The sequence below is a fragment of the Phodopus roborovskii genome, unplaced genomic scaffold, assembly GCF_943737965.1.
Source record: "Phodopus roborovskii unplaced genomic scaffold, PHOROB, whole genome shotgun sequence".
Classification (NCBI taxonomy): domain Eukaryota; kingdom Metazoa; phylum Chordata; class Mammalia; order Rodentia; family Cricetidae; genus Phodopus; species Phodopus roborovskii.
The window spans coordinates 48660557-48679825 of NW_026126517.1; the positions used below are offsets into that span (position 1 = coordinate 48660557).

A 19269-nucleotide genomic window follows, 5' to 3' on the forward strand; every position below is an offset into this window, starting at 1 on the left:
AAATCAAATAGGCACTTACATTTATTGTGTTTGCAAGGTTGTTTTTGAGGACAGCGCATGTTTTGGGGGGACCTTGTGTCCAGGCTGTTTTATAGAGCTCTGGCCTCTTAACAGCACTACTTGAAGGGCTCCGTGTGCCGCTCCTGGCTTGTTTAGCTCTGAATGTGGAGGGAGGTCAGGTTTCACAAGGAGGCCGGAGGCTCATAAAGGCAGACTTTTCCTGAAGAAACAAAGTCCACATCAGGAAGTGAACTGAGATTTTTCGAGAGGATACTTAAAGAAAGAGCAGAAGACGTGGACAAGGAAAAGATTCTGAAACCATGTCTTAAACAGCACTCACCCCAGCATTCACAAACTCAGCTCAATACCCCATTACAAAACTAATAATCAGGACTTGGGAGATGACACCAAGCCACCTCTGTGGTTAAAGTGCTTACCATGCAGGCGTGAGGACCAGAGTTCAGATCCTCCGAAACCCAAGGCATTGCAGGGTAAGGGCAGCAACCTTCCTGAATTTCCCATCCTTAGAGTTTGAAATGGGATTCCCGGAAGTGGCTAGGGAGACTAGCCAAATCTTTAAGCTCTGGTTTTGTTTGACAAACGTTGCCTACCTCAGTGACTAAGGAGGGAGAGTGAGGGTGATCCCAGGTAACAACCTCCAACTTGCATATGCATGCATATGTGTGTGTCCACATGGGAAAATATGCACAGACACATGTATACACCATACACATAAGAATAATCAAAATAATCTGGGCGTTGGTGGTGCATACCTTTAGTCCCACACTGGGGTGGGGGATGGGGATTCAGAGGCAGGCAGATCTCTGTGAGTTCAAGGCCAGCCTGGTCTACAAAGCTAGTTACAGACAGCCTCCAAAGCAATACTGAGAAACTCTGTCTCGAAACCCCCCCAAAATAAATAAATTAAAAAAATATATATATATAATCAAAATAGAAGCCATGCCTGGAACCAGCCTGGTGTCAAGCTTGTACTCTTCCATCCTCAGTCTGGAATGTGTGTCAGCACACCTGACTCGATTTTTTTTTTAAAGATATATGGCTCATTAAATAAGCTTTATACTGAGATAATTGAATTTATAAACTTTCCTATGTGAAGCCTCCGTAAATGTTGGTAAGCACAAGGTTTTATTTGTTTAATTTTTGCCACGAGCCTTGTGCATGCTGGGTAAATGTTCTCCCACTACATCATCAGCTCTAAGCATAAGTTTTCAAGGTCAAAAATTTGGGGATTTGACACACATTCTTAGCCAGTTAGAAAGCTAGTGAAAGCTGGATGGTGGTGGCGCTCACCTTTAATCCAAGCACTCTGTGAGTTTGAGGCCAGCCTGGTCTAAGAGCAAGTTCCAGGACAGGCTTCAAAGCTACAAAGAGAAACCATCTCCAGAACAAACAAAAGAGGTGTGGAGTAATGGTACAGAGGATAAAGTACTTTCCACACAGGCATAAGAACCTGAGTTCAAGTCCCCAGAGCCCACATAAAGCTAGGAGTAGAGGCACACCTATGACTCCTCTGTCAGAAGGAGAGTCAGAAATGGGACAATCCTTGGAGGCTCAGCTCCCAGGGCAGCTCTCTCCTCCTGTCTGCATCTACAAACAACAGAGACCACACAGTGGAAGGTGCCAACCAACACTCAAAATCCCCTTCTGACCTCTGCACAAGCACCGTGACACACTTGCACACCCAAGGGGAAGCCTGTGGCGATAGATACACTTTCATGTTTAAAAAAAAGAAAGCAAGCCAGTGCAGTTTGGCTTTTTCTGAGTAGAGCTGGTCTGAGGTAGAAAGTCTCTGTTCACATCTTCCCTAAAAACCTTGAGTGTCTCAGGTTTACCAGAGAATTCAGTCTTGGTAATTACCACCAGGGTTCAGATCTCAGTGCCAACCTCTTGCCTAGCTGGAATCCCTTGAGTTAGCTGCTTTGTTTCCCTGTACCTCAGTTTCTTCCTCTGAATATTTTGATGACACAGCTGCAGGCATTAAATAACTCGAATATATATCACTCATAGCAACAAAATGTATTTTAGGCTATTATATCTTAAAAGGCTTGAAACCTGTGTTGTAACATTGTGTACTTTTACCTTCCCAGCATTTATTGCAGTTTGAGCTACCAACTCATGCAACAATTTAGTTAAATACCTCTTTCTACTCTTAGATTCCTGAATGGAACCTCCCTAGCTTTGTCCTTCACTGAATTATGGCCACCTAGAGTACACCATACACAAGATAAATATTCACTGGATGAGTCTGTATACTTAGGAAGAATCTCTGTTGTCTAAAAGTTTTCTGAAATGAATAGGATTAAAATGTTTTTTCAGTTAGGAGTCAGTTAATCTAGACTATTGCTCTACAATTCAGAGCCCATCCACATGGCTTGACGCTGGATAGATGAAGTCATGTAATCACGTAAACAGTGGGGTTGATGTTAATGGTGATTCATGGAAATTGGCTCCTTTGCATCCTAATTTTCCCAAATATTTTTAAGAGCAGAGATGCATATTTTTTTTGGGGTTGGAGGGAACATTATATATTCAAACCATAGCAGTTTATGGAAAGCCTTATAGGCTGGGTCATGACTCAGTCAATGGTGAAATTCTTTCTTAGTGTGTGCAAAACTAGGCTCCAGTGCCCAGAGCTGTTAAATATGCCTTTATACAATTTAAAAGTGACTGCTTAAATAGAGTTTGGTTTTGAAGTAATTGATGCCAAATTGCATTTTCCACCTCCCCAGAGCTAGCCTGGTAATGGTACCCAGCCAAGAAGATTGAAATACAGATATTTGGCATTAACCATTACATCCTTTCCTTTTACTGTAGCAAGGATACATGCATCCCATCTGTCCAGTAATTAAACTAACCAATTTAAATATTTAGCTTAAATATTTATCTTCATTTATTTTAAAAATGATTTGTGTTTATTTTATGTGCATTGGTGCTTTGCCTGCATCTGTGTGTGAGGGTGTTGGATCCCCTGAAACAGGAGTTATGTACAGTAGTGAGCTGCCATGTGGGTGCTGGGGATTAAATTCAGGTCCTCTGGAAGAGCAGCCAGTGCTTTTAACAGCTGTGTTACCTCCCCAGGCCCATACTTCTTTACTTTTTCTTTGAGACAAGGTGTCACTGTGTAGACTAGGGCAACCTTGAACTCAGAGATCTGCCTGCCTCTGCCTCTCTGGTACTGGGATTAGAGGCAGGATTTTGGTGTGTGTGTGTGTGTGTGTGTGTGTGTGTGTGTGTCTATGTCTGTATGTGTGTGTCTGTGTACACATGGACGTGTGTGCGCGCACAGGTGCCTCAGATGTCAGAGATCCTGGCGGTTGTGAACCACTTGATATGGCTGCTGGGAACTGAACAAAGATCTCCTGTAAGAGCAGTGCATTGTGTTTTTAACCACTGAGCCATCTCTTTAGCTCCTACTTTAAAAACTTAAAAGGAATAATTCTGTGAGGATACTTTCTGGCCATGTTTAAATTGGAATCAGTTTTTATGTGCATGTGCTTTAGAACTAGCAGATTAACCTCTGGAGTCCTGTAAGTTAGCAGATGAAAGCCAGCATGAGTGAGGTGCTGCCGTGGGCATCAAACACTGGTAGAGGGGAGAGAGAGCATGATTTTATTTTATGTGCATTAGTGTTTTGCCATGGGTTTCAGGTCCCCTGGAACTGGAGTTTGTGAGCTGCTGTGTGGGTGCTGGGAACCAAACCAGGGTCCTCTGGAAGAGTAGTCAGTGTTCTTAACCACTGAACCATATCTCCAGCTCCTAGAGCATCTTTTTAAAAAGGAATTATTGGTTACTTTCCTTATGGCCATGATGAAATACCTGACAAAAGCAACTTGAAGAAGAAAGGGTTTATTTTGACTTAGGATTGTGGGTACAGTCGGTGATGTTGTACCCAAGTCAGGGCAGCAGGAGCCTGAGGCAGCTGGTCACATGGTAGCTACAGTTGGTGCTCACCTCAATTGCTGCTTTTTATCGTCCTGTTCCCGCCTGCCCAGGCTGGGATTGCAAGCACAAACAGCTGGACATGGCTTTTAATGTGCTTTTTTAGGGGTCATCTCCTAAAGCTTGCACAGCCAACACCTTTCCAGCTGTCTCCTGGCCTTCTTTCCCAGGAAGACCTAGCCTTCTAGGTCTTTAGTAGATGAATAGCAGTGGTGGGCTAAGGTCAATCTAGAATTAACATGTTTGTAGAGAAGTGTCCTGGCAAGTAACTACAGAAACCATCTAAATGAAATGTTGGGGCCAGTGAGATGGCTTAGTAGGTAAAGGTGCTTGCTGCCAAGCCTTAGGACCTGAGTTTGATCCCTGGGACCCACACAGTGGAAGGAGAAAAACCAATTCCCACTAGTTTCCCCTGCAATCATCATACTCATGCTGTGGCCCACGTGTGGGTGCCCTCCCCCGGTATACACAAAATAATTTTTTTTAAGAGAAATTTGTATTGATATTTAGAGTTTGATGTTCTTGGATAGAGGTTCTAGGACTTTCAGCATCATTCCTTATACTCTTAAAGCTTTTGGGGGACCCCCCCAAAACTTGTGTCACATGACCTCTGTCTTAGGGTAACTCTTACAAAGAAAAAACAACTAATTGGGGTGGCTTACATTTTCAGAGGTTCAGTCCATCATTATCATGGTTCGACACAGTGCTGGAGAAGTAGCTGGGTCCTACATCTCTACTTGTAGGCAATAGGAAGTAGTCAGAGACACTGGGCTTGACTTGAGCATATATGAGACTTCAGAGCTCACCTCCACAGTAACACACTTCCTCCTACAAGATCACACCTACTCCAACAAGGTCACACCTCCAAATAGTGCCATTCCCTTTTTTTTCAAACAACCACATTTTCTTTGTTTGTTTTGGTTTTTGTGTGTGTGGGGGGGATTGAGTTTTGTTTATTTGTTTGTCTTGTTTGTGTAGTCCCGGTGGACCTAGAGCTCACTATTTAGACCAGGCTGTTCTTGAACTCACGAAGGTCTACCTGCTTCTGCCTCCCGAGTGCTGGAATTAAAGGCATGAGCCTAGCACTTAATAATTAAATAATTAAATAATTAAACTGGTTGGTTTAATTATTAGGTCTTCATTACTTTAAAAATGAAAATATTGAGCGCTGGAGAGATGGCTCAGTGGTTCAGAGCACTGGCTGCTCTTCTGGAGGACCCGGCTTCTGTTCCCAGCACCCACATGACAGCTCACACCTGACTGTAGCTCGAGTTCTAGAGCATCCAACACCCTCATACAGACATATGCAGGAAAACACAGTGCACATAAAATAAAAATAAATTTAAAAAAATGAAAATATTGGTCCATTATTTATTAATGTAAATATCACATTAATATAATTATTTTCCAAAGGTAGAATGAATGAGATGAATATTTGCTTTTATTTCTGTGTATGTGTATGTTTGCCCACATGTACGTGCTTGTGCTCCATATACATGCAGTACCCGTGTAGGCCTGAAGAGGGTGTCAGGCCTCCTCAAACTGGTGTTACAGACAACTGTGAGCCACCCTGATGTGGGTATTGGGAGCTCAGTGCAGGTCCCTCTGCAAGAGCAGCCAGTGTCCTTAACCACTGAGCCATCTCTCTCCAGTCCTGGTGTTTTATAGTTGTGTATATCCCTTTACTCTGCTGTTTAACAGGGGAGTGTGTAGTGGTTCTTGCTTCTGCATTGATCCGGTCTGTTGGGAGTACTTCCCTATCTGATGGAGATTCAGTCTATCTCTCCACTTTTTCATAATTCTCCCTCTAATGTCTGTCTCTGTGATAAACAGCGAGGGCATTTTTAACTGGAGTCTCGGGAAGGTGTTCTTGGGTCCTTGTCTTTGTGTTGTGGAAGGCTTAGCTGAGGGAAGGGACACTTGGCTCTTCTTGATGTCTGGTCTCCTTTAACACGCAGGACTGCAGACACTGGGGTGGCTCTGTGACTGCCTGCTTAGTATAGGGAAGGGGAATGGACTCTAGAAACATCAACACTTCAAGATTTATCTCCACTTTGGAGATGCATGAGCCAGAAAACTGTCTTTGTGCTTCTCTGAGGCCTTGTGTTCCCCACACAAACAGTTGCCTATCCCGCCTTCTCCGGAACCAGCCCTAAGGAGCGGGCCGGTCGTATGGTACCCTGAGTCTTCAGGCCTCCACTCCTCTTTAAAGCCCACCAGACCTTTGATACTTTTCAGTTCATCCCGGGGCATTGGGGGTTAATCTGAAATGTCCTTTAGTATTCCTCCTTTTTCCACACATCCAGTGAACACAGGCGACCATTCTTTCCCTCTGTGCTTTGTGCTACATTGCATCACTTGCCTCAAATTAATGTAGTTTCCACTTTCTTTGGAATCCAATGGATTCCAGAGCCAATTCACAGACATAGTTTTTACCTGGATAGTTTATTATAGCTGAGAAAATATGATATTTTTAATTGTGTGTGTGCACACTCATGCTAGGGCTAGAGTTGCAAGCAATTGTAAGCTGCCTCCTGGTTTGGGTTCTGGGAATGGAACCCAGGTCCTCTGCAAGAGAGCCATCTCTCCAGTGCTACTTTATCTACACGGTCATTTTCCTCAGTTCTCCAGCACAGTTCAGCTTGTACTGTACATAACTGTTTTGAATAATTATTTTTCCTTCAGTTATCTATTTTCTCTCTAATAGATGGTTTCCTAAGATTATGTTTAGAGTTTTAAATTCTAGGAAAGACTCCCCACATTGTGCCCTCCCCCCCTTTTCAAATTATTCATGAAATCATCTTTGTACTAAAATTACATCGACCCGAGCAGGAGTTCAGATCTGCTAAACTGTGCCACATAGTGCCATTGCTGAATGTGCTGCTGTGTGCTTGTTCTGAATTTGTTCCATTTTGTCACAGCTATTTCTGCGTTTGAAGTCCATCCAGTTTCTACTGAAGTCCGCGAAGGGGGAGTGGCTAGATTTTCTTGCAAGATTTCATCAAACCCCCCTGCAGTCATAACATGGGAGTTTAATAGGACAACCCTGCCTATAACCATGGACAGGTAAATGTAGCATGTTTACTTGCTTGGATGTGGCACATAAGTGATGGAGACTTCATACAAAGCTTTCAAGGGGGTAAACATGATGAAATTCATTGTCATTTGGTGTGGCAATAACTGATTTCCTAAGGTACTTCAGACTTGGATTAACAGTCACATCGTTGGGACTGGAGGATAGATCAATGATTATAGCACTCCTTGATTTTGCAGAGGCTCACTTACCAGCACCCACACTGATGCTCACAGCTCCCTGTAACTCTAGTTTCACGGAGTCGGTACTTCTGATCTCCTCCCAACAGTACAGACATGTGATACTTGAACATATGCTCAGACACATGCACATACACACAAAGTAAATAAACATTTTTTTTTAAAGTTTGATTCCTGCTCTGCTCTAAAGTTTACAGTAATCATTTGCTAAAATGATAGAACACTAAGATGGGAAAACGTTTATTGAAGAAAAAGAAAAATTCTAATTCAAGAATATTTTAGTGGCTCAGTGGTTAAGAACACTAGCTGGTCTTCCAGAGGTCATGTGTTCAATTTCCAGCAACTGCATGATGGCTCACAAGTATCTATAATGAGATCTGGTACCTTCTTCTGAAGGGATACATTCAGACATCCAGACAGAACACACTATACATAATAAATAAATGTTTTAAAAAAATACCTTAGGCCAGGTAGTGGTGGCAATGCCTTTAATCCTACCACTCAGGAGGCAGAGGGAGACTGATCTCTGAGTTCAAGTCCAGCCAGTGAGTTCTAGGATAGCCAAGGCTACACAGGGAAACCCTGTCTCAAAAAACAAACCCCCCAAAACAAACAACTTAACAAAAGAATATCTTAAACTTTTTTTGTGTGTGTTCATATGTATTTGTTTTTGTTTTTTGAGACAGGGTTTCTTTGTATAGCCCTGGCTGGCCTGAATGCCTTTAATCGCAGCACTTAGGATGCAGAAGCAGGTGGATGGATCTCTGTGAGTTCAAGGCCAGTCTGGTGTACAGAGTGAATTCTAGGACAGCCAGAGCTACACAGAGAAACCTGCCTCAATAAATAAATAAATAAAATAAAAAATAAAAAAGGGAACTGAATTTTGACTTCAGATTAAGACAGAATTCTAATAATTTCTGAGGTAGCCCTGAATATACTTCTGCTGTCTTATACAGTGTATTAATTTAAGCAGTATCCTTAGTATTGAGAAATGTAATGGAGCTGGAGAGATGGGTCTGTGATTAAGAGCACTGGCTGCTCTTCCAGAGGACCAGGGTTCAATTTCCAGCCTCCACATGGCAGCTCACAACTGACTGTAACTCTAGTTCCAGGGGTCCGACACTCATTCTGGCTTCTGCTGGCATTGCACACAAGTGCTGCATAGACATGCCGGCAGGCAAAACACTCATACACATCAAACAAACAAACAAACAAGCAAACAAACAAACCTGATGACCTGAAAAACCACTGAATATGTTTTATTGAACATAAGTCATCGTCTCAAACAGCACTAATACTAAGATAAACACCCTAACACTGTGCAAATCCAAAAATATACTAATTTGATACTTAATATGCTGTTAAATCACTAGAAGTATTTGTCTTCCATAATTAGGCAATTATGTTTCATTCAGGGCAGAAGACTTTGTATATTCAGTAGAAAGGCCGCCATTTCATAGCACACAGTAGCGTTGAATCTGAGCCTGGCCATTTCCCTTAGCATTCACTGGTGCTGTGTGGTGGGACAGTATTCACAGTGTGAAGTGGGTGTGTGCTGGTTCAGAAGTGAAGTCACATGCTGCAACACGGGCCAGCTCACCAGAAGCAGCTCGGTTTCACGGCATATTTTACATTGAATTGGTTGTTATTGTTGCACTTATAGATACCCTTTACTACTGCCAATTTTTTATGCCTGCCCCACATTCAGGCTTTGTGGTTTTATGTGGAGTTGTGACCCTGTTTTAGGAACTGAGTCGTGCAGAATAGGTAGCTCATAGTGGGGTTAAAAAAAAGAACAAAACAAAACATGATTTTGAGAATAAATTATGCTAAGGTCTGAGCCTTTATCAGCTAAATCAACGCAAGAATGTTCCAAAGACCCTCTTTGTAAAATGAGAGTGCTAGATTTTACGAACTGTGCACTGCAGAATTATTTACATCTCAGAGATCTGTCGTGACCCAAATGGAAATAATAGAATCAGGCTAATGTTTTCACTGGTGTTGTTTTTCAGGGTTGGGAATCATACCCAGGGCCTCCTGGGTGCCAGGCTGGTTCTCTGCCACACCCCAGGCGAGGCTACTGTGGTTAAAGGTCTCTACAGTATTGTTTCTATCCTGGTTAAAGGGGTTGAATGTGTTAATTACTGTCAGCTGGTATGTTTAGTAAAATATAAAGTCCTACAGAAAGTTCAGTTACATTTCTTGTCTCAACAGGGTGACGGCCCTGCCCTCAGGAGTGCTACAGATCTATGATGCTGGCCCAGAGGATGCTGGGAATTACCGCTGTGTTGCGGCGACTACAGCTCATAAGCGGAAAAGCATGGAAGCCTCCCTAACCGTCATTCCAGGTTCTATGCTCGTGGTTTTTTTTTTTTTTTTTTTTGTATGTTTGTTTGTTCTCGCTCATTCTTTTTGGTTTTTTGAGACAGGGTTTCTTTGTATTGCTTTGGAGCCTGTCCTAGAACTAGCTCTGTAGACCAGGCTGACCTCGAACAGGGGAATAATGAAGCTATTCCAGAATTAATTATAATAGTTACTTAACTGAAAATTCTAAAAACCATTAAGTTAAACATCAAATGGGTGAAATGTAGACAGTAAGAGTTAGAAGACCTCAATAGCACTTAGGGAAAAAAAAATCTTATTAATAAGAAAGTAAGAAAAGAACGAGGGGCTGGAAAGATGGCTTTGTAAGAACACTCGTACAAATATGAGACCCCGAGTTCCTGTCCCAGCACCCACATAAAAGCTGTGTGCCCATAACCCTAGTACAGGACTAGAGACAATGGGGCCATCATAGCTTGGTGGCTGCCAGCCTAACCCCAGGTTCAGTGAGAGACCCTGCTACAGGGTACCTGAAGTATTTGTCTGGCCTCTGTACCCTAGCACACACACACCACACTCAAACACACCATACACCACACACCACACACCACAAACACACACACACACACACACACACACACACACAGAGGAGGCAAGGCAGGAGGAGACTGAGAAATGGGAGAAATGAATGGGAAACAAAGGTAAAATGGATGAGGCTGCACCCACCTGTAATCCTAGCACTCATGGAGTAGACACCAGGAGTTGGAAGTCATCCTTGAGTACATAGGCTATATGAGATCCTGCCTCAGAAAAATGAATGATTAAATGAAGAAAATGAGTAAGGACTGGTGTTTTAATGTTTCTTGTGGCTTATGTACTGTCTTTTCCTGCCCAAAGCTAATGAGTCGACACCCTTCTACATGCCAACCATTGTAGCCGGTCCCCAGAATGTAACTGTATCGCTGCATCAGACAGCTGTGCTAGAGTGTATGGCCACAGGCTATCCCAAACCCATCATTTCCTGGAGCCGGCTTGGTAAGTAGTCCTCCTTACTGGGGGTGGGAGGCAAGGGAGTCCTTCCCTCCAACTTTATTCTTTGTAGTGAAACTGATTAAAAAAAAATATCCATTTTATAGAAAAGTTACATTTGGCAGTTACATCTGAACAACTTCTTTTTCACTTTGTAATTTAAGGAATGCTTATGCTCCCAAGAAATTGCTACTTTGTAATGATTGATTTCACGGATAGTGATCATTTGGCATAGTTTCAGATGAAGTGTATTGTTTCAACTTCCATGTTCTCTTTGAAATAGATCACAAGTCCATTGATGTCTTCAATACTCGGGTACTTGGAAATGGCAATCTTATAATATCAGATGTCAAGCTACAGCATACTGGAGTGTATGTTTGTCGGGCCACCACCCCTGGCACTCGCAACTTCACAGTTGCTATGGCAACTTTAACTGTATTAGGTATGCATTCTTTCTACAATCAGGAGTAGCTTATGTTTCAGTATTTGTCATTTTAATTTCTCTCATTTTTTTTACAGATTTTTAAATTAATTTTTATTTAAATTAAAAATGATCTTATTTTACATACCAATCCCAGTTCCTTCTCCCTCCATCCTCCCATGCACCTCCCAATTCCATGGTTTTCTTTCTTAAGGTTTTGTTTTTAATTATGTGTGTGTATGTGTATAGGTATATGCATGTGAATGCAGTTCCCAAAAATGCCCGAAGAGGGCAACATAACCCTTGGTGCTGGAGTTATAGGAAGTTGTGAGCCGTCCATTGTGTGTGTTGGAAGAGAACTTAGGTTCTCTCTAAGAGCAGTAATTGCTCTCAACCCCTGAGGCATCCTCCAGCCCTACTTAACTTTCTTTTGACTTCAAGTTTGGCAGTAGTGATGGGGTGTTTGATAATAAGTGTAAAAGCCAGCAGTGAGTTTTGAGGAGGGGGGGAATGTTAAATTCCCGTGTTTAAATACAGCTGTATAATCATGTTGTGAAGTCACCATATTTGTGTGCATGGGTTCCATGTTCCTTCTTATGTAAGCTTCCCTTCTTGTCAGCACCCAGTTAATGATCTAAACTCACTCTCTTGATGGCTGTGTTCACGAGTGTCCTCTCATTGGGCTTAGTTAAGATGGGTTGTGGGTATTGTCAGTGTGTTCACAAATGGCTGAACATTAGAGAGAAGCACTCTCCTAGTTTTGCTTCTGTTGCTGTGATAAAATACCGCACCCTTACAAAAACTACTCAGAGGGCAAGGGGTAAATTTTAGCTCGCAGTTACTTCCAGATTACAGTCTGTTATTGTGGGGATGTCAAAGGAGCTTCAGACAGCTATTCACATGGCTGCTGTACTCAGGAGGCACTAAAATGGATGGATGCATGCTTGTGTTCACCTTTATTTCCTCATTCCATCCAGGTCATCCAGGCCTACACTAGTCTGTGTCTTACCACATCAGTAAGACAGCCCTCCACTGATACGTCCACAGGGCAACCCAATGTAAACAGTCCCTCCCCAAGACTCAGTTCCCAGGTTGTGTCAAGTTGACAGGGAAAGCTACCATCACAACCTGGCTGGTTGTAGGAGTGACTGTCAGACATCTTTACAAATGGGGCTTGTCTCGTTTTCGTAGTCTTCTTTCACTCTTTCTTAGCGTTCCTATTGAAGCCATGGGACCTTTTTTTCCTTTCTCCTTTCAAAATAGCTCCTCCTTCGTTTGTTGAATGGCCTGAAAGTTTAACAAGACCACGGGCTGGCACTGCACGGTTTGTGTGTCAGGCAGAGGGAACTCCCTCACCTAAAATGTCCTGGTTGAAAAACGGGAGAAGGATACATTCAAACGGCAGGATTAAAATGTACAACAGGTAAGCGATGCTACTTTTAAATAAAATAGTGCCTTCATTAGTTTTTGCATGAAATGGTTATAGTAGCATCAGATCACCACATAATCTTGTCACTTAAAACTACCTGTACGGAATTAAGGTTTATAGCATTAGTGCATCACCTATTCTTCTGTGTTTTATACTTGGATCAAGAGTGATGTGTTATAATGGGACATACACCAAACAGTCCCCCAGATGGCCACTCTAGACCAGTAGGCCACTAGCTAAGTGGCCACGCAATCATGGACTCCGGTGCCTTAGTTCCTTCTCCCAACAAGTGAAAAACTTGAGGCTGAAGTAAGTTACCTCCTAATAATCCCTCTAGAGTTCAAACTTAGTGGTACATTCCTTTAGTTCCAACACTTGGGAGACAGTGTCAGGTGGATATCTGTGAATTTGAGGTCAGCCTGGTCTACAGGGTGAGTTACAAGACAGCCAGAGCTACATAGTAAGAACCTGTCTTAAAAAATTACATATATAAACATATATGCATATATGTTTGTGTGTGTGTGTGTGTGTGTGTGTGTGTAGTAGTAGTAGTAGTAGTTGTTGTTGTTATAGTACTTATGGGGACCACCAGGCACCAAATAATGACATGGAAACTTATTAATTATGAAAGCTTAGCCTTAGCTTAGGCTTATTCCTAACTAGTTCTTATAACTTAAATTTACCCATAGTTTTAAATCTACTTTCTTCCATGAATTAGTTCATTACCTCATTTCTGTACTTCCTCTGGACCTAGGCAGAGTTCTCTGTCTAGAAATCTGGCCTATTCTCTCCTGCCTAGCTATTGGCTATTCAGGATTATATGACATCAATCATAGCAATATATTTTCATACAGTGTACAAATATCCCACAACGTGTGTGTGTGTGTGTGTGTGTGTGAGAGAGAGAGAGAGAGAGAGAGAGAGAGAGAGAGAGAGATTTTCTTGTAACAGTCTCATTTACCAAACCTTACATTTTTTTTTTTTGTTGGCCTGAACTTTATGTGTGTAGTGCAATATGAGTAAAATATAGACAAAAGAGTGGAGTAATATGCTTTCTTACCAAACACCATTTTTTAAAGAAACAGATTAAAACAAAAAAGAATTCAGCTACCATAAATACTGATGGAGACTGAGACTATAAATCAGAGTAATTTTAAGTAATTACTTAATTTAATTTAATTTTTAACTAAAACTGCTTGTTTTCAGTGTGTTTTCATATAAGGTAGGAGTTTGTTTAACAATAATAGCTTTTTAATGTTATTCTTAGGATTTTTTTGTTATGGATATACTTTTTTTCTTTCTTCAGCAAATTGGTAATTAATCAGATTATCCCGGAAGATGATGCTTTTTATCAGTGCATGGCCGAAAACAGCCAAGGATCTGCTCTGTCTCGAGCCAGACTGACCGTGGTTATGTCGGAGGATAGACCCAGTGCTCCATACAATGTTCATGCTGAAACCATGTCCAGCTCCGCCATCCTCCTAGCTTGGGAGAGGCCACTGTACAACTCAGACAAGGTCATCGCCTACTCTGTGCACTACATGAAAGCAGAAGGTAGGTGATGGCTTGGCAGCCGTCACTCAATGCTGTTTGCTGTCATGGGTTTGTTTTCATCGGTGAGAGATGTGGCTCACTTGGTAAAGTCTTCCCTGGCATGTATGAGGCCCTGGGTTTGATCCCCAGAACTACAGAAACCCTAGCTTCAGTCTGTAGTATCACCCAAATGTTATGAAAAAAAGTTGAACAAGACATTGTTGTTATATCTCATTTACTATCTGAAATTAAATATCAGGAGGTGGAGAGACAGTTGGGTGAGACAGGCACTTGCTGCTTTTGCCGAGGACCTGGGTTCAGTTCTCAGAATACACATTAGGTGCTTCCTACTGCCTATGACTCTGGCTGTCGGGGAATCCAACCCTCTTTTTGGCGTAGGCACAGAAAGAAAAATGTAGGCACTCATAAACACAAATACACATATACACATAAGTTTTAAAAAGTTAAATATTAGCCAGGTAGTGGTGGTGCACACTTTAATCTCAGCGCTCGGGAGGCAGAGGCAGGTGGATCTCTGTGAGTTCAAGGCCAGCCTGGTCTACAGAGTGTGTTCCAGGACAGGCAGGACTGTTACACAGAGAAACCCTGTCTTGAAAAACTCTCTTACAATTCTGATTTAGAATTACTGGTTCTGGTGGGATTAAGAAAAAAAAATACTTCTTATTTTTCATACAAAATTATTGCAGAAGCAGGAAAGCTGTTTAGAAATCCTAGTGCTTTCTCCATTGACTCAGGTTTGCACGTGCTAGTTTTATGCAGGAGTACTCAGTCTGGCTTTTAAGTAGCTTGCATTATGGACCAGGGTGAACCCTGAAAGATTAGTACTGGGTTAATGCTGCCTGCGTGGAAAGGTGGTTTGCCGTTTGGTTTTTACACTTTGAAGCAGTGTTTTGAAAAGGGATATTTTGAATGTAAATCAAGGGTCTTGGTAGCAAGAAGAATGTTCTGGTAAGGGCATGCTGGAGTGTGTTCATTCCCTCTGCTGACTCAGGAAGGTGAAAGGAATGCTAGCTTTGGCGGGGCTCACTCTTGTTCACTATTGTGCCTGCTTCATTAGAGCCCCTGCGTGGCGCTCAGCATTCTATTCAGGGGCAGAACAAGGCCTTTTAATTTGAACTCAAGGACTTTGTTTAGTAGGTCAGAAATTGTACCATGCATTTCCTAATTAACGAACCATTAGCTGGCGTGTTGTGAAACGCCTCTAATCTTGTCTAATTAAAATGCTATGAAGTTAATTCAGAAATGTGGGAAAACTCAGTGCTGGAATGTGCCTTCTGTTTTGTTTATAAATCCAGGCCGGGGAGAAGGGGCCCGGTGCTGGGAACAGTCTGATAGAGTTGACAAGCACAGCCGGCGCACTGTCGTGCACACGGTGGCTGGCGGCTGTGCCTCCCTTCTCCAGGTCTGCGCCACGGGGATTAAGCCCACACAGACAGATCCCCTTCTGTACCTTGCCTTGCAGATTTACTAAGAATCCCTGAGCGTTTGTTGCCCTCTTTAAAAAACTGAACGCTCACCATGGGACACTCTTCCATTTCACTTTCAGTATTTAAAAAAGAAGAAAGACCCGTGTTAGCCCATGTAGTGTGTTCTCTAGGGACAGAATGAGAGAGAGCCTCTGCAGACCAACTTTTCATTCGGTTTGTTTTTGTAAAAAGCTGAGTCTGTGCATTTCCCACCAGCTCTCTGTTTATGTTCAACAGAAGGCCTGAGTTTAAGCGAGGACATTTGCTTGCAGTGGTACAGTACTCTGTTGTGCTGAGCTCTCCTCGACCACTACTCCTTACAGCCCCTCCTGTTTTGACTAGATGGTAAATGACCTTAGAGAAGATGGAGTCTTTTAGGAAATGTTCCAACCAGTAGTTTGTAGACAAAGAACTTTAGGCAAGTAAGACCTTTCTGTGCACTGCAGGGTTTTATGTGCAGGTACATAGAAGGCAAGAGATTTAACCATGAGGGGAAATGACCTTGCTACTTTTGAATATGTCTTGTTTATTTGTTTGTTTTGGTTTTTTGAAACAGGGTTTCTCTGTGTAGCTCTGGCTGTCCTGGAACTTGCTTTGTAGACCAGGCTGGTCTTGAGCGCACAGAGATCCGCCTGCCTTTCTCTGTCTCCCGAGTGCTGGGACTAAAGGTGTGCATCACAACTGCCCAACTGAATAGTTGTCATTTTTAAACATGAATACTTTGCTCTAGGTTTAAATAATGAGGAGTATCAAGTGGTCCTTGGAAATGATACAACTCATTACATCATCGATGACCTAGAGCCTGCCAGCAGTTACACTTTCTACATCGTGGCATACATGCCAATGGGAGCCAGCCAGATGTCAGACCACGTGACACAGAACACTCTAGAAGATGGTAAGAAGACACAGTTCTGGGTTTTCAAGTGTGAACATTTGTAGATGGGGGCACTTTCAGGGAGTTAATCTGCTGGGTGAAATGAAAACAGTTACATTAAGCCGCAGGCCAGCTGCTCTCCCTGGTCTCACTCCTGCTTTTTGTCATAACGTGATAAAGGATGCTTAAAAAGATTTTCTTTTCCAAACTTGGCTGTAACTCCAGTTCCAGGGGATCTGATGCCCTCTCCTGACTCTCTGGGCAGTGCGTGCATAGAGTACACAAATTTACATACCAGCAAAAATTCATAAACTCTTTTAAGAAGGTAGTACACGCTTTTCAGAAAATAAGATGAGATTTTTGTAGGTAAGAGCCCCTCTGCACAGGCTGTTTGTCTTCCCCAGCAGTAGTTTACTTCTGTAAAGGGGCCTTCGAGAATCTGGCAAGCCTGGACTTTCCACACTTGACCCTTGTCATACCCTGCCATACAGCATAAGGCTCACACACAAACACATAATAATTAAAAAAAATACCCCCAAAAAACTAATAAAGTTCATGTACCCCCCCTTTTATTTTATTTATTTATTTATTTATTTATTATTTTTTTTTGTGTGTGTGTGTGTGTTTTGTTTTTCCACATAGGGTTTCTGTGTAGATTTGTAGACCAGGCTGGCCTTGTACTCTCAGAGATCTGCCTGCCTCTGCCTGCTTAATGCTGGGATTAAAGGCCTGCACCACCTCCACTCAGCTCATGTTCATTTTTTATGTGACTCTTAGACATCGAAAACTTCTCGGTTGCAATTCTGGATCCTGGGCGTCCTTGTCATGTGACACACTTTCCTTTGCGTCTAAGGGATTTTGGTAGACTTAAGTTATATATTTGTTTCATTTTTTGCGGCTGGCAAATAAGCTCATCTTCATCTTGGGTAATCACCTGACAATCACAGCAAACTGATGGCCATACTTTGATGGTACCCTCATTGTATTACCTTCCTTCTGGCCGGAAGTCAACTTCACTGAGACCCTCTGCGCCAGCGTCTCCACTCCACTCAGTACGACCGTGCTGAGTAGCATCTTGATTGTAAATTTTATGAACAACCTATTTTCTCATTTCACTAGTGCCCCTAAGACCTCCCGAAATTAGCTTGACCAGCCGAAGTCCCACCGACATTCTCGTCTCCTGGCTGCCCATCCCGGCCAAGTACCGGCGGGGCCAAGTGGTGCTGTATCGGCTGTCCTTCCGCCTGAGCACTGAGAATTCCATCCAAGTCGTGGAGCTCCCGGGGACTGCGCATGAGCACCTCCTGGAAGGTCTGAGGCCTGACAGTGTCTATCTGGTCCGGATTACTGCTGCCACCCGCGTGGGGCTGGGCGAGTCATCGGTGTGGACCTCACACAGGACGCCCAAAGCCACGAGCTTGAAAGGTAAACACCTCCCAAGGAATTTTCAGGAAGAGAAATAGTGTTTTACTATTGAATTAGAATTTTCCACTCTTAGTTATATGTAATCTGTCTTATTTTCTATTTGCTATGTATGGGTGTTTTGCCATGCATGTCTGTGTACACTGTGTGCAGTGCTCATAGAGGCTAAAAGAAGGATCCTGGGGCTGGGTAACAGATGCCTGTGAGCTGCCATGTGGGTGCTGGGAATTGAACCCTGGTCCTCTGGAAAGACAAGCTGTACTCTTAACTGTTGAATAATCTCTCCATTCCATATTTTTTCCATCCTGTATTTTACATTTTTGTTTCACATATGGGAATATTACATAGATCATGAACTTAATTGGTAAAACCTTGACCTTCCCTTGGGACTGGTGCCATTGCTGGGTTGGTAGGGTCTTTTCCTAACATGCACAAAACCCTGGGTTCAACACCTAGGACTCTTTAAACCTGGTCTAGTGGCTCACACCTGATGTCCCATTATCCCAGCACTAGGGGGAGGTGGAGGCAGGGGGATCGGAAGTTCATGGTTGACTGTGGTTATTGAGTCTAACATGACTGGTCTGTTTTTATTTGACTGGAAATACTCTACAGTAAAAATTAGATTACATAATTGACTTCTTTTTTTTAAATTACATATACAAATATAGATACTATCTTGTTATTTACATGTCTTAGACATTTAGGTAGTGTATTTTAAGTTCTATTTCTAAGCTAAACATCATTGTGAAAATTGTAAATGTGGTGTGTGTGTGTGTGTGTGCATGCGTGCATGCACGTGAAATCACATGTGTGGAAAGTAGAGAACTTGAGGGAGTTGGTCTCTTCTTCCACTTTGTTGGACCCGGGGATCAAACTCAGTTCATCAGATCTGACAGCAAGCTCCTTTCCCCACTGAGCCGTCCTGCTGGCTTGTCACTGTGAACATTTGGACGTTGGGTCAAAGTGTGGTGGTTGGACTTTGTAACATTGGCTTGAAGCTGAGAGGTGTGTGTTGCCCTCTGGCTTCCTGTGGACTGTGGGTTGTTGACACAGCACTGTCTCTTTTAGCCCCTAAGTCCCCTGAACTTCATTTGGAACCCTTGAACTGTACTACCATCTCCGTGAGGTGGCTGCAAGACACCGAGGACCCAGCCGCCATTCAGGGCTACAAGCTGTTTTATAAAGAGGAAGGGCAGCAGGAGAATGGACCTATTTTCCTAGACACCGGTGACCTGCTGTATACACTAAGTGGCTTGGGTGAGTGTGTCTGCATTGTGCAAATCCTTTATCCTTCTGCTTCGGCCGACTGGGGATAGGGTTGTTGGATGGAGGAGAACTGATTGCGAAGAGACAATGTCTCTGTGTCCTTACACAGTTGTTCTCCTTTCCTCCTGCTCTGGGAGTCTGTTTCTCTCTTTAAAGATGTCTGTTGATTCAGGGAGATCCCGATGGGTATTGGATGGACGTGGGAGAGGAATGTAGGGACCAGCAAGATGGCTTAGTGGGCAAAAGCACTTGC

At 42.8% G+C, this 19269-nt stretch overlaps 1 protein-coding gene across 1 annotated transcript in view; it reads left to right on the plus strand.

Moving 5' to 3' along the window:
• Positions 1 to 19066, plus strand: part of LOC127231696 (protogenin) — a 46322-nt gene extending 27256 nt beyond the window's left edge. The window contains exons 3-11 of the mRNA XM_051197407.1: positions 6882 to 7026; positions 9448 to 9581; positions 10453 to 10590; positions 10868 to 11026; positions 12269 to 12428; positions 13741 to 13988; positions 16185 to 16349; positions 17448 to 17753; positions 18819 to 19066. Coding sequence (XP_051053364.1) covers positions 6882 to 7026; positions 9448 to 9581; positions 10453 to 10590; positions 10868 to 11026; positions 12269 to 12428; positions 13741 to 13988; positions 16185 to 16349; positions 17448 to 17753; positions 18819 to 19066 — 1703 coding nt within the window. The remainder of the gene's footprint in view (positions 1 to 6881; positions 7027 to 9447; positions 9582 to 10452; positions 10591 to 10867; positions 11027 to 12268; positions 12429 to 13740; positions 13989 to 16184; positions 16350 to 17447; positions 17754 to 18818) is intronic.
• The last annotated feature ends 203 nt before the right edge of the window (positions 19067 to 19269 follow it).